Source organism: Aethalodelphis obliquidens, unplaced genomic scaffold, assembly GCF_003676395.1.
Source record: "Aethalodelphis obliquidens isolate GAN/ISIS:26980383/991018 unplaced genomic scaffold, ASM367639v1 scaffold8, whole genome shotgun sequence".
Classification (NCBI taxonomy): Eukaryota; Metazoa; Chordata; class Mammalia; order Artiodactyla; family Delphinidae; genus Aethalodelphis; species Aethalodelphis obliquidens.
In genome coordinates, this window is record NW_020837952.1 from 24239168 (window position 1) to 24252567 (window position 13400).

The 13400-nt window shown below is 37.3% G+C and overlaps 1 protein-coding gene across 4 annotated transcripts in view; it reads left to right on the plus strand.

Annotated features, from left to right (window-relative positions):
- Positions 1–3535: 3535 nt before the first annotated feature.
- NAV3 (neuron navigator 3) overlaps positions 3536–13400 on the plus strand; it is a 592658-nt gene continuing 582793 nt past the window's right edge. For all 4 annotated transcript variants that reach the window (XM_027107085.1, XM_027107086.1, XM_027107087.1 and 1 more), the window contains exon 1: positions 3536–3939. In XM_027107085.1, the coding sequence (XP_026962886.1) occupies positions 3868–3939 (72 nt within the window). In that variant the 5' untranslated portion in view covers positions 3536–3867. The remainder of the gene's footprint in view (positions 3940–13400) is intronic.

A 13400-nucleotide genomic window follows, 5' to 3' on the forward strand; every position in this document is an offset into this window, starting at 1 on the left:
TTTCTTTATGTTTAGTGACTTTTGTCTCTTGTTTAAGAGATCTTTCCCTTCCCTTAGATCATAAAAATATTTTCCCAGAAGCCTTATTGTTTTGTCTACAGTCCACCTGGAATTGATTATTGGTGTGAAGTAGAGGTCAAGTTTTATTTTTTTCCATATGAAGAGCCAATTGACCCAGAACTCTTTATTGAAAAGACTTTTTCCCCACAGCTTTGCAATTTCAGCTTTGTAATTAATCATGTGACCATATGTGTTAAGAGTCCTTCTCTGGGCTCTTGCGTTCCATTGGTGAACTTGTCTACCCTTGTACCAGTTACATGCCTTTTTATTTACTGTTGGTTGATAATAGGTCTTCACATCTGGTAAAGCAAATAGTTGCAACTTGTTCTTCACGAGTGTCTTGGATTTTCTTGGTCATTTACATTTCCATATATATTTTAGGAGCATCTTCTAGAGTTGTAAAAAGAAAACTGGGGATTTTGATTAGTAATGCACTGAATCTATAAATCCTTTAGGTATGAGTTGGCATTTCTACAGTACTGAATCTTAGTTTATTAATAAGCCCTTTATTCATCTAGATATTTATTTTTTGATAGTGTTTTATTGCCTTATCATAAAGTTTTTACCATCTTTTATGAGATTCATTCCAAGATATTTGTTATTCTAAGTGACAGCGTAAAAGAGTATCTTTTTAGAGTTTCATTTTCTGAGTATTTGTTGCTGTTATAAAGAAATATAAAGGAATGTTGTATATTTGTATCCAGGAAAATTGCTGAACACATTAATTCTAGTAATGTATCTCTTGATTTTTTTAGTAGTTTCTATATATATCATTCAGGACATTTGCAAATACTGTTTTTTTTTCTTCCTTTCTAATGCTTATACTGCTTGCCTGCATCCTTCTCCATCCCTCCCCCTCCTTCCCTCTGTCTCTGTCTCTGTTTCTCTCCCTCTCTCATATTTTCTTGTCTCACTGCATGGCTAGGACTTTAAGTACAATATTGAATAGACATCATATTAGCAGGTATTTATGTGTTATTCCTGAGCGAATGGAAAGTCTTTAACTTTTCACCCATAAGTATGTGTTTGCTATAGATATTTTATGAATATACCTTATCAGATAAAGGACGATTATGAAAGTCTCTTTCTAGTCCTCATTTGCCAAGAGGTTTTTGTTTTGATCATGAATCAATGTTTAATTTGTCAGATTATATTTCTGTACCAATAGAGATGAACATATGATTGTTCTTCCTTGTTTTGTTAATGTGGTGAATTACACTGATTGATTTTCAAATCTTAAACCAGTCTTTTATTCCTGGGGTGATACCATCCTGGAACTGATGTATGATTCATTTTATATTTTACTGGATTCAGTTTGCTAGTGTTCCTTTAGGACAGTTACTTCTATGTCCATCAGTGAGATTGGCTTGGAATTTTTTGGATTTTAGTAAGCATCTTTTGTTTGCTTTACAAATTCTTTTATCTTCCCCTTGTCTAAAGTGTTTCTCTTGTGGGATTTGCCATCTTAGATAATGATATCATTGTCCCTATGCTCATGAACCCTTAAACCACACACATGTCCAATCAATTACCAATTCCGTCAACTCCTCCTTTTATGTACTGTATCACTCAGTTTTGTCATTCTTTCCCACCGGTCAGCTCCTACACTAGTTCAGAATGCTGTTGTCTCTTTAATGGTTCTAACAATCCCTAGAAGGTTTCTCTTGCCACCGGTTTTGTTCTCTCCCTTCTGTTTTCCATATTTTAGTTAAGACAAACTTTTAAAATAAAAAATTATTTTATGTTACATTCTTCCTTAAACGTTTACAGTGGCTTCTCATTGAATTTCTTTGAATTCCTCGGATGGACTGTGTTTTCTCCTATGACCAAGCCTTTGCCCGTGCAGTCTCCTTTGCTGGTAACATTCACAGAGTACACAAACTATGTACTACATAGTATGTAGTAAAAATACCTACGCAGCAGAGCAGAGGAGTTGTAGAAGGAGCAAGGCTTGGCAAAAGAATGACTAGTCAGGAAACAGTTCAGGAGCTGATCTTCAAGCATTATCTGTCTACTTTATCATTTATTGTATGCTTGGCCCGGCATGTTTTGTGGTACCTGGAGGTGAGTTATTAAAGAGAGCATGCCATGCTTGACCCTTGTGCTCATTTCTGGATAGCACATTTTATGGGTCATGTCAAAAGTAAAGCCTTTTAAGTAATAACCAGGGTAGTGAGGAATTGTTGAAGGCACTAGGGATGGTTAACCCACTAAGGTGATACTTGAAGGACTGTCAGATGAAAAGGGAAATTTAAAAGATTTTGTGTACATTGAAGACTACAAGGATGTAAATAATTGCAAATGTACAGACACATTCAGGAAGGCAGACTTATCTCCAAATTAGGAAGAACAATCTAAAGACTGGAACTGCTCCAGTATGGAAAGAGCTGCCTTCTGAGACACTAAGTTTCCTCTTTGATGTATTCATGCAGTGGTTGGTCAGTTACGTAAAGGGAATATATATGTATTAGGTCAGTGGTTCCAAGACTCAGGCCATATCTCAGACTAATTAAATCATAGTCTCTGGGGATGAGACATAAGAGTCAGTAGTTTTTGAAGCTTCCCAGATGATTCCAAAATGCAGACAAGTTTGGGAAGTGCCCTGTATTAGCGGGAGGTTTCAACTCTTCCGTGGTTTTCTTGCATCAGAATTGTTTAGAAGAGACGGAAAAACAACAACAAAACCCAGAACAGCACTGCCCTGTAGCTTCTGAATTAGCAGGGTTGCGTGGATCCCAGGAATCTACGTGATTAAGATATTACCAGTAGATTCAGGTTTCTGGCTGGGTTTGGAAACCACTGGATTATAAGGAGAGTGCCCTGTGCATTCATACTCTAGCAAGGCACTTAATAAACTCATTTTTGGTATCCTTGTGGACAATAAAATATGTAATATGAATTGACACAACTATGTCTAGGACAAAGAATGTGTTTTGGAGCCAAAGGTATCTGAATTCAAATTGTAGTCCTGTTACACTTGTTTGACTAGACTTACAAAATTTACTTACCCTCTCAGTCTCCTTATCTTAAAATAGAGTAATAAGAACCATTTTATGGATTCATTTTGAAGTTTAAATAAAGCTGTTTATGAAAAGTGTCAGTCTAGCATAGTGTCTAGTTATTTTGGGCTCTTTTCTGAATTCTGTAGTTCTACGAACGCTGAAATTAATGAGCGGGACCATGGAGCGTATACACGTTTGGTGAATGTATGTGTATTCCCTGTTGATTTTTTGCTTGATGTGCTATGAATCCCTGGTTTTAATATTCTCTTTTGGTTCAGGCATTATAATTGGTATTTTAAAGGCCGTAGGGTTAGAGAATAATGCCTTTCACTTGCTCTTACTTTTATGTGAAATATAACCCATGCCTACAATCTTTTTCCAAATTGGACATTACAGATAAGAAGTTTTCATTAATTGTACTATAAGTGGTGGGGGAGAATTAACTGTGTGCTTATTTTTTCTTATCACAGGTTTACAGGAACTGTGTAATTATTTGTTAAAATGGAAAACTGTGAAGAAAGAAAAAGATAGCAGTTGGAGTTAAAATTCCTGGATGAATATTTTGCTTTTGAGAAGCCCGCATTTAAAACCATATGCTGATTTGGAAAGTCCCAGGAGTAAATTACACAATTCATGTTTTCCATTCAATCAATGCATTTTTTAATCATTCCTTGGAGTTGATGAAGTTCAGAGACGGTGCGTGATGGGAAATGTGGCATTCCAGTGTTTTCCTAGTGATTGCATCTTGGATTAGTTTGCTGCTTTTTTGAAGAGATTCCATTGTGAAGGGTAAGAACCTAATGTGATGGATTTATCTTCAGAGATGAACAGACATGGAAAGAATCCAGTGAGTCACAAGCTAGAAGATCAGAAGAAGGTAATACAAATTCATTTCCTTTTGCTTGGTCATTTTTGTTTTTGCTTACATAGAATTTTATAAATTGAAAATGAATGTGCTTTGAGAGATAAAATAACATAGTATTTCATGGAAATTAATCCTGTAGCCAAGTGTTGCTACGGGTCTGGATTTCATTATCAGTTAGTGGTTTCGTTTCTAAAGTCTTCTGAATTCATCCATCCAGTGGGTTTGTAAAGGATTCTGCTGTGTTTGCCCACCCTTGACTTGATTCTAGTGACATGCTGGCCTGACCTCATGTGGACAATTTTCTGAGATTCAGGATGAGGTATGAGTCCTGGGGCATCTCTGGAGTAATGGAGCAAGTTAGAGCTCTCCTAAAAGAGAACACCTGCCTTGCTGTTATTAGGAGGCATAGTTGGCATTTGAAATTCTCTGATTTCATGTCCTTGGGGCACACATCAGCTTCTCATTTTTCCAGCCAGCCTAGAAAGAGAGTCGTGAGGCAACTGTGAGCTTTGGTTTGTGTCTTCATGTGTGATGTCTAAGGAACTAATGGAAAATATCAAGAAAGGACTGCGCTAATATATATTTTTAAATGGTCTTAGAGAGCTTCTGAGTAGGAAGCTGGGAATTGAATACTGAGGGTTGCATTTCAACCTCATTTTTCTACCTTTTTAGAAACTCTTACCTGCTAAACTGTTGCACTGTTGTGAGAGCACTTATCAGAAGGGTCAGTGGTGGTGCCCAGAAAAGAAAGCCTGCTCATAATGAAATATATTCTCTTTTGTGGTGCGTTTCATTGAATCCATTAGTACAGGAGATGTGTGTGGGGACCCACTGGCTAAGGCACGAAAGCAAGGAATAGTGAGATAATAGAAAGAAGATTTTTAGCTAGAACTGGATCTAAGGGGCGTGATTAAGGTCTGTTTTTACATCTGTCTCAGAAATTATTTACTACTCACTTTGTACTCCCAGAAGACACCTAGCTCTTTCACAGTTTTAGAGGTAAGGAATTTAGAAGAGGCCATAAAGAGTCAACAGCTTATTAATTTGTTCTGATCTTATGACCAGTGCCACTGGATTGGGGGCTACATGGATCCCTTTGCATCAATCCAGGTAGAAATGGATGGATTATTTGTGCCAGTTTGGTTCCTTCATTGAGTTTACCTTCAATATAAGTAAATCTCAGAAAACACTAAGTACTATAAAATCCAAGATGCCTGGTCAGTTTTCAGTTCATTGTGGTTATAAATTTCTGCACAAATAAGTGTGTTACCAAGAACGCTGTTGGTGTTTTAAACGGTCGGCATTTTTTTTTTTTTTTTTTTGCTGTTGTTGTCACTAAGGGTGTTAATCTGAAAGAGTTGGCAAGCTAAGTTTCCGTCTAAAGGAAGCCCTTCAATTTCTTAACTACTGAGGAGCCTTTAATCCTTTTTCTCTATTCACATTTTAAAAATGTCCTTCACACTGATGGTAATTTGCGTACTGTATTAGGCTAGTGAAGAGTGTGAATGAAAAATATTGCCTGCCATATCATTAAAGATGGATGTTGCAGCCATCAAGCCATCACATTGTAGCTGCCCCAGCAGTGGGCCCTGAGGGAACTCAGGATAGAAACAGGATGCCCACCATCAGCCACTGCAACTACCCCTGAAGGTGCACCCTGAGGAGACTCAGGTTGAGAAAGCACAGGATGCTGGCCCCAGATAGCTGAGGTGCATATCAAAGGAATGATTTCAGTGAGCCCTGACTCTTGCATCTTCCCATACATAGAAGAGCACTAAATTCCTTAACTTGAGGTATCTGGTTTTCTTTAATTAACAATAACCTTTTGATGTTTTGACTGCCTGGTCTTTGTTGCAAAAAAGTCTTCAGTTTTGTCCGCCCGAATAAAACATAATTCTCAACTTTTAGGTTGTTCATTATTTTTCAGTTGACAGGAGGGAAGTGGGTTAGGTAAGCAATTAATACTACAGTTCTGAGTTTTGATAGAAGCCCTGCTTTTCTGGCAAGAAAGCAAAGTACCTCTACAAGTGCTATCCTTTCATTTCCCAAATAAGAGATATTTTTGCAAACACAGAATGGATTGCAAACTAAAGAATGGAATGAAATGGAATGGAATGAATTTTAAAAGTCATTTTGAAAATTTCTTGAATGGAACTTTAAATAATGGTCTGTAATGATGCTTAGTTGCCCAGGCCAATTCACAAAGGACTGTTTAGCATAAAGAATATATGAATATAAACAAAGAATATAAAAATTTAGACAAACTATGAGGATCCATGATTCTGTGGAAAAAATATAAAAAAACAGCTTGGTGTTGTGGTACAAGAGAATCCCTATTTCCCTGTAGTTTTACCTTCTAGTTGGTAGGGAGATGGGGGAGGAATGAACATTTTCATTGAGCAGTATCAAGATGGAAAATGGGGTTCTAATGATCTCCTGGCCACCCAATTGGTGTAGGCATTTGCAGTGAATAAGTCAGAAACTCAGATGTTGATTGATCAGTTGATCAATACTTAAGATTTCAATTTGTTAAGTGTCAGCAGGAATACCTAGTCTAATGACAGATTTGTGAGTTTGTATTAAGGAGAAAAATGAAATGTAGCATCATAAATCTTTATAGACTAAGCTTTGGGCACAGCCCTGACTCCACACAATTGCCAGTAGAGATTATAAGATCATTCATGTAATTACTTTAAGTGTTTGTAGTCCTTTGTGATGAATTAATTTAACAGGCACAGTGTTTTACCTCAGTGAAATAAAATGCATCAATTCTAACTCACAACTTGAAAATACAGAGGTGAAACATTTTTCTGGTTTTACTGAAAAATGTGTCCTTTTCACAGTTTGACATATGTATGGTAGACATTCAAAGCAAGGTGTGTTGAACTGGCTTGAATATAGGCTCCTGTTTTGTACTCTGCACAACCGATTTCTTGTTCAGTATATAAATAGTTCACTAGCTTTTCTTCTTAATTTAAAATATGTGGATTTGTACTTATTTTGCTCTGCTTCTAAGTCGAAACTTTTAGGATGTTGAGCATGAGAGTTTGTGAATATGTGTTTTACTGTAATGAGTAGGTAAATGTCAGGGAAGAGATCATTTGTGGAGTACTTGCTATATACCACGCACATGCTTGGTCCCTTCTGATTTATTAAGAAAGTACCTTCTTACAAAGATTAAAACTGCTTTTACCTCTTTAAGATGTTCGGTTCTGTAAACGTTAATGATCAGTTCCTCAAGAATATATATACTAAAAGATACATACACACACTATTATTCAAAATTAAAGGGTTCAAAATTGTGTGTGAAGTCTCTTGGACTTATTTTTTGCGGTACACGGGCCTCTCACTGTTGTGGCCTCTCCTGCTGCAGAGCACAGGCTCTGGACGCGCAGGCTCAGCGGCCATGGCTCACGGGCCCAGCTGCTCCGCGGCATGTGGGATCTTCCCGGACCGGGACACGAACCCGTGTCCCCTGCATCGCCAGGCGGGCTCTCAACCACTGCACCACCAGGGAAGCCCCTCTTGGACTTCTTTTAAGTAATGCCTCATCACCTCACTAAGTCTGAACATAGGAAAACATACTTGAAAGTTAAAAAGCTATCATCTCCACAAATCCTATATTGAAGTGCTCTTCATTATGGATAAACCAGAAATGTGGCTCTTATAGGAACTGAGAATACTTCTAAGAATTTCAAATCAACTTGGATTAGTGCAGGACTAGGTGGAATTCAGTTGTCTTTTTGATTCCTGTGATTTTTATCAGTAGACCTTTCAGTTAGTATTGGCCCATAATCCTCCTCTTGGCATTCAGCTTCTGGAATGTTCCAGATGGGAGAATTATGGTGGCATCGAAAAGCTCCTGAATGCCCATAATGAGGTGTTTATTTTTGGAAACTTTACCTTTTGACCCTTGTTTGCTCATTGATGCCAGCGAAGTTGGTATATTGCTTTCCACTAATTGTATTGCTTCATGGAATTATTTCTGCAAAAGCTCCTGGAACAGTGAAAGCCCTAAGGTACAAATGTCACTTCTGTATAATTACTTGTGACCTTGAACTGAAAAGCACAGCTCAGTAGATTTCACTGTCAGTCTAATTGCAGCAGTTTGCTGTCCAGACAGCCCTGGGACACTGCTTTATTGCTCCATGAATATTTTGTATATTAAACCAAACAATTTGTCATAGTCAACAATTTACTAGGTACTGCTAAAAAGGGTAGCAGTATACACATTTTGAAACTATGGCAGTGACATACAATAAATATATAGTGACCTGTTGGAATTATTTTGTTTCTCTATTCTCTAAACCAGAAAGGGATGAGCAGTATTATTGCATATATGCGGAGGTACTTACTTTTATGGAAATGTCCAAGATGGATGCCATCTCAGTTTGTCACTTCCTAAAATCATGTCTTTTACATGTTAGCATTATTTTCACACTGCAAAAAAACTCAAGATAAATTCCAACAACACATCATGTCTTTCTTTCTAAGAGATGACACTTACTTCAGAAGTGACATACTCCGGGTATAGTGAATAAGAGTGTTTAAGATGTGGAAAATCATGGAAAATGAGAGCAATGATTGTATTTATTAATAGAAAAGGGAATACTGATGGAGCAAGCCTATTATTTTAAGGGCAGCCCCTGTGATGTTGTGGACTTAAAATCAAGTTTAAGTGGGGAGTTAGAGAAAGCATCATCTGTAAGTGACAGTGAGTCCTTCATCAGTGTCTATCCACATAAACTAGTTTTGTTCTTTTTTTTTTTTTCTGTTGACATCATGCAGAAGTATGATACAGGTGTGTATCTGTATATGACTGTGTTAGGCTACTCTAATAATTTTACTGAAAAATCTTGCCCATTTATGGTTGCCAGTACTTTATAGAGTAAAACTACTTTATCAATTTAAAACTAGCCTAATATTTATTTTTATTTTCTTTTAGTGTGCTGATTCTTTTAATTTAGACTACATTTGTTGCATTTTCGTGCAGTGATGGTAAAACAGCATCGTATAAGGGTTAAGTGTATTGGGATTATTCTCACAGGTGTTGAGGACTACTTGAAATTATGTTGGAGACTGATTAAAGATCTGTCTTCTTAAGATAAAATACAAAGATATAAATCACTGTAGAAGAGAGGCTTAGGATAGATTCAGCCCTTCATTCTTTGATATTCTTGAAGGTTGGACTCATTACACAGTGCTTTATTTTTTTGTTTGTTTGTTTGTTTTTGGCGGTATGCGGGCCTCTCACTGTTGTGGCCTCTCCCGTTGCGGAGCACAGGCTCCGGACGCGCAGGCTCAGCGGCCATGGCTTACGGGCCCAGCCGCTCTGCGGCACGTGGGATCCTCCCGTACCGGGGCACGAACCCGTGTCCCCTGCATCGGCAGGCGGACTCTCAACCACTGCGCCACCAGGGAAGCTCTGCCCCTAACTTTTGTGTGTTCAAGGGACAACTGTACATTGAGCAGCCATTTTGCACTGTTATTATATAAATCTGGAATACTGGTATAGACACAAATATGAATATCAGGTTCACTAAGAAACTAGTACTGGCATTGTGGCACATTGTGATGCCGATTAAGACTGCCCGTAATTTCTTCCTCTGACCCTTCGTCTTTTATAAAAGGATGCTATAAACAGCCATCTCTAAGCCACTTGACCTGGAGTTCTCTAAGGATGAATTAGATAAGGTGAGCTCTTTTTCTGCTCAGAAGTGATTCTAGAAGCTTCTCTTTCAAATCTGAACTTGGATAGAACCTCCTTTAAAACTTCCTCTAGTTTCATTCATGTTCCTCAAATAGACTTCTGAAAGTTTGTATGGCCACTGGCCTTTTTGCTTCTGACTACATATATTTTCAGTGTAAACAGACTTGGGATAACAGAAAAAGCTGGAAATAGATAAAAGTAAACACTGTATTCCATGCTTCATGGTTCTTCTCATTTGTTGTAAATTAGACCGTGTTCTTTTTCCTGATTGGTGGATTTAAAGCATCAACAGATATAATGACCACATAATCTGCATATAAATAAAGAGACAAAATAGACAAGTCTGAAATATATGATACTTGAGTTGTATATGTTTTGAACATTTTGAAGGCAGAATTACATATAAAGTGTTATTATGGTTATTAGTTGTCATAAATTATGATCTCAGTATTAATACAAACATATAAGGTTTAGTAAATTTTAATTCCTGTTTTTTCATAAATACCTTCCTCTGTCTTGATATTAGCACCTGAGTTATTCAGGCTTTTATTATTTCATGATGGAATGACTGAGACTAATCTTTTTCTAAAATATATTGAAAAAAATGTACATATACAATGTAGAAAACTTGTACTATGCTAATGCACTGATTTGTTCTCACCTTTTTATACGTATATCATTATATTTTAAACATATATTTGTACCTATTATATATAAATACGTAACTTTTAAAAGAAAATATTATAATATTTGCTGCCCTGCCTTGAATGGCCAATCGTATCATTGTTAGTTTCTCTTTAAAATTCTGTTTCTAAAGGGGCTGGGACTGTTCTCGATTTGACTGTAGGAATACGTACATTTGAACATAGCACAGTACTTTTAAAACAATAGTTCAGCCATGTCCATTTGCCTCTCTTGAGGTTCCAGATGAGTATAAACATGAGGACTGAGATTCCAGAAAGCTTACCCTGAGGTAGCCACGTGGGTAAGAACCTGTGAATGCATGAATATATACCACTAAAGAGGGCTGAGTGTCAAAATCAGGAAAACAGATTTATTCCTCATTTCCAAAGACCATACATTTGAGGCTTATCACAAAATCAGAATGCAAGTTGGCACTCGAATGGAGTGGGGAGCAACAACAAATGTGTTAGCAGAGAAGAGTCAGAGGGAACACACAAATGAGCAGTACAACAGGAAAAACGTTGAGGCTCCTGACCCTACCTTGAGCAGAAAAAAACACTGCCCAGTAGTAAAACATGGCCCACTATTTCGCTCATGACTTGACCAGTAGGCTGGCAGCACCTTCGGTAAGGTCTAATAAAAAGTAGTGTAAGGAATAGTTAGAAGCAAAGGATCTAGAATGACTGCCTGAGTTTGATTCTTGTCTTTGGCATGTTGTCAAATTACTCAGCTCCTGTCTTCTCCTCGTCTTCTCTTTTGTGTTATTTCTTAAAATGGCAGTAGTGAAAATAATCATATGCAAAGCATCTGGAACAGTGCCTCCCATGCAGAAACTCTCAATAACTGGTGGCTGTTGGGGGTGAACTAAGGAGTTGAACATGGTCCCTCCTCTGGGGACAGAGGCAGAATATGAGCCGAAGGGTAGGAATGTTACTACCCTCTCATCGTTTGACTTCCTCTGAAGCCTTGGAAGAGCTGATGTCGAATGACTTCCGGGTTAGCTGCAATCACGGCAGCCCATCTTAGACTTCTCTCTCCCATCTGCATTTAACAAACAGTTTAGACACTCTTCACGCCAGAGTCCCCAAAAGGTGAAGGGCTTCTTTATTTGGGAGTGGGAACAAAACGCACGTGTGTGCGTCGTGCGCGCGGAAGTGGAGCTTATCAGTCAGTCTTCAATTCTCCACACTAGCCCTAGGGTAGAATTACCCTGTGGGTCCCAGTGTTCTTTCCTGATTTCTATTAGACTTGGTATTAGTAGCTCATCTGAGGCTAGGGCTCAGTTTGCCTGTTTCCTGAAGAGGGAGAGAGAATAGTTGGTGCTCAGGATATTTCATTCAAAAATATGGATCAGGGTCAGCCATATGTGACTAGAGCTCAACCCTAGAGCCGGTCAGAAGAAAGTCTGTGAGTTCAAAGGCTTTATTTCCCTTAGGATGACGAATTATTAAACCAAAATACTTTCTGGCCATGGCATGTTGACAAGTACAAAGTTACCCTTAATTCATGGTACATTTTAAATAAAAATTTACCTTGTAAATTCTAAACATTAGTATGGATTTCATTTCAGTTTCAAAGAGTGAAAGAACATTGAACATAGGGAAAATTCTCAATACATCAACTAACTCAGGATTTATCTCTCTCATTTCCAAAGTGAGATTGAGAACATAAAAATTGTATACCACAAAGATATGTGATGAAGCAAACGTAGTAAAATGTTAATTGTAGAGTCTAGTGGTAGGTATATAGGTGTTCACTGTAAAATTATTTCAACTTTTCTGTATGTTTGAAAATACATACAAAACAACATGGGGGGGATATGTTTATAAGATGTAATGCTTGTTTTCAATGTATTTACAGTCTAGTGTCATATTTATAATTTTCCTGCCTTACTTCCCCAAGTTTGATCCTTCTCTTCGGTGTAACTTGGGGATCAAGAGAGCCTAGAGGATTTTAGAGGAGTTGAGGGAGACTGCTGTTATTAGTCTTTTTAGTGGCACTAGGTAGTTTTTAACATTCTCCTGGGATTCTAAGCAGCATTTGTTACATGATATGTATGGGAAATACACAATTTTCAACAAGGGACTTAAAAATCAGATTTAGGACTCCATCCCATATGTATGGAGTTTTCCTTGACTTAGAGATAAATTTTGTATATTCAATCATTTGTATGTTTCATAGAGGGGCACAATTATTGTGCTCCAATTTGAGTCTGGAAATGTCAGTTCCAAGCATTAATGCAATAAAAATAAATACCTTTTTATCATTTTTGGAATCATTCTCTATGATCAGTTTTTCATATTTTGTAGAATAAACTCCATTATAAATGCTTCTCAACACATATTTCACTGGACAGTGTAGTTGGTTAAAGTACATTAAAATGTGCAGTATTATATTGCCTGTTTAGAAGCTATTTCTTATAAGCATTTTTGCATAATGGTAAAATAGTTCACTAGTGCCCAATGGGTACAATTCTTGGCTAAGAATTTTCTACAGAGTATTCAGAAGACTCTACATATTGCTTGATACCTTCCAGTTAACTAACTAGGTTTTGAAAAGTGATTGTGTCAGAGAGAGAGATGGAGGTTAGTAGATTCAGGTTAGTGATGCTGCCCTTAGTTGTATTATGTATTTTATTTTAGCATAATATTTTGTTTGAAGGTGGAAATTATCAATTTATGAATTGTACACAGATTTGAATGATACAGTATTTTGGTTGAATTCAGTGTGCACTTGTGTATTTATGGAGTGCCGACTAGTGCCCTGTGGTAGGTAACAGTAATACACTTTACTGTGTTAACTGCATTACTAATGAGTTTATCCATTTATATCCATCATATTCCTTTTGCATAACAAAGTGGGTTAGGCTCCAAGCTAATACTTGAATAGCAACCTCTATTTTACAAAACACTTTTCCTTGCATTTCTATCCACCCTTGCAGCTCAGTGGAGCTGCAGGTCAGATATTCTTTATGTCCATTCTTGTGAAGGACTTGCCCAAGGTCAGAGAACTCACCAGGCTGCATCTTTTTTTGCTTAGTGGTCTATGATTTTATTTAAAATTTGTATCTACCTATGTA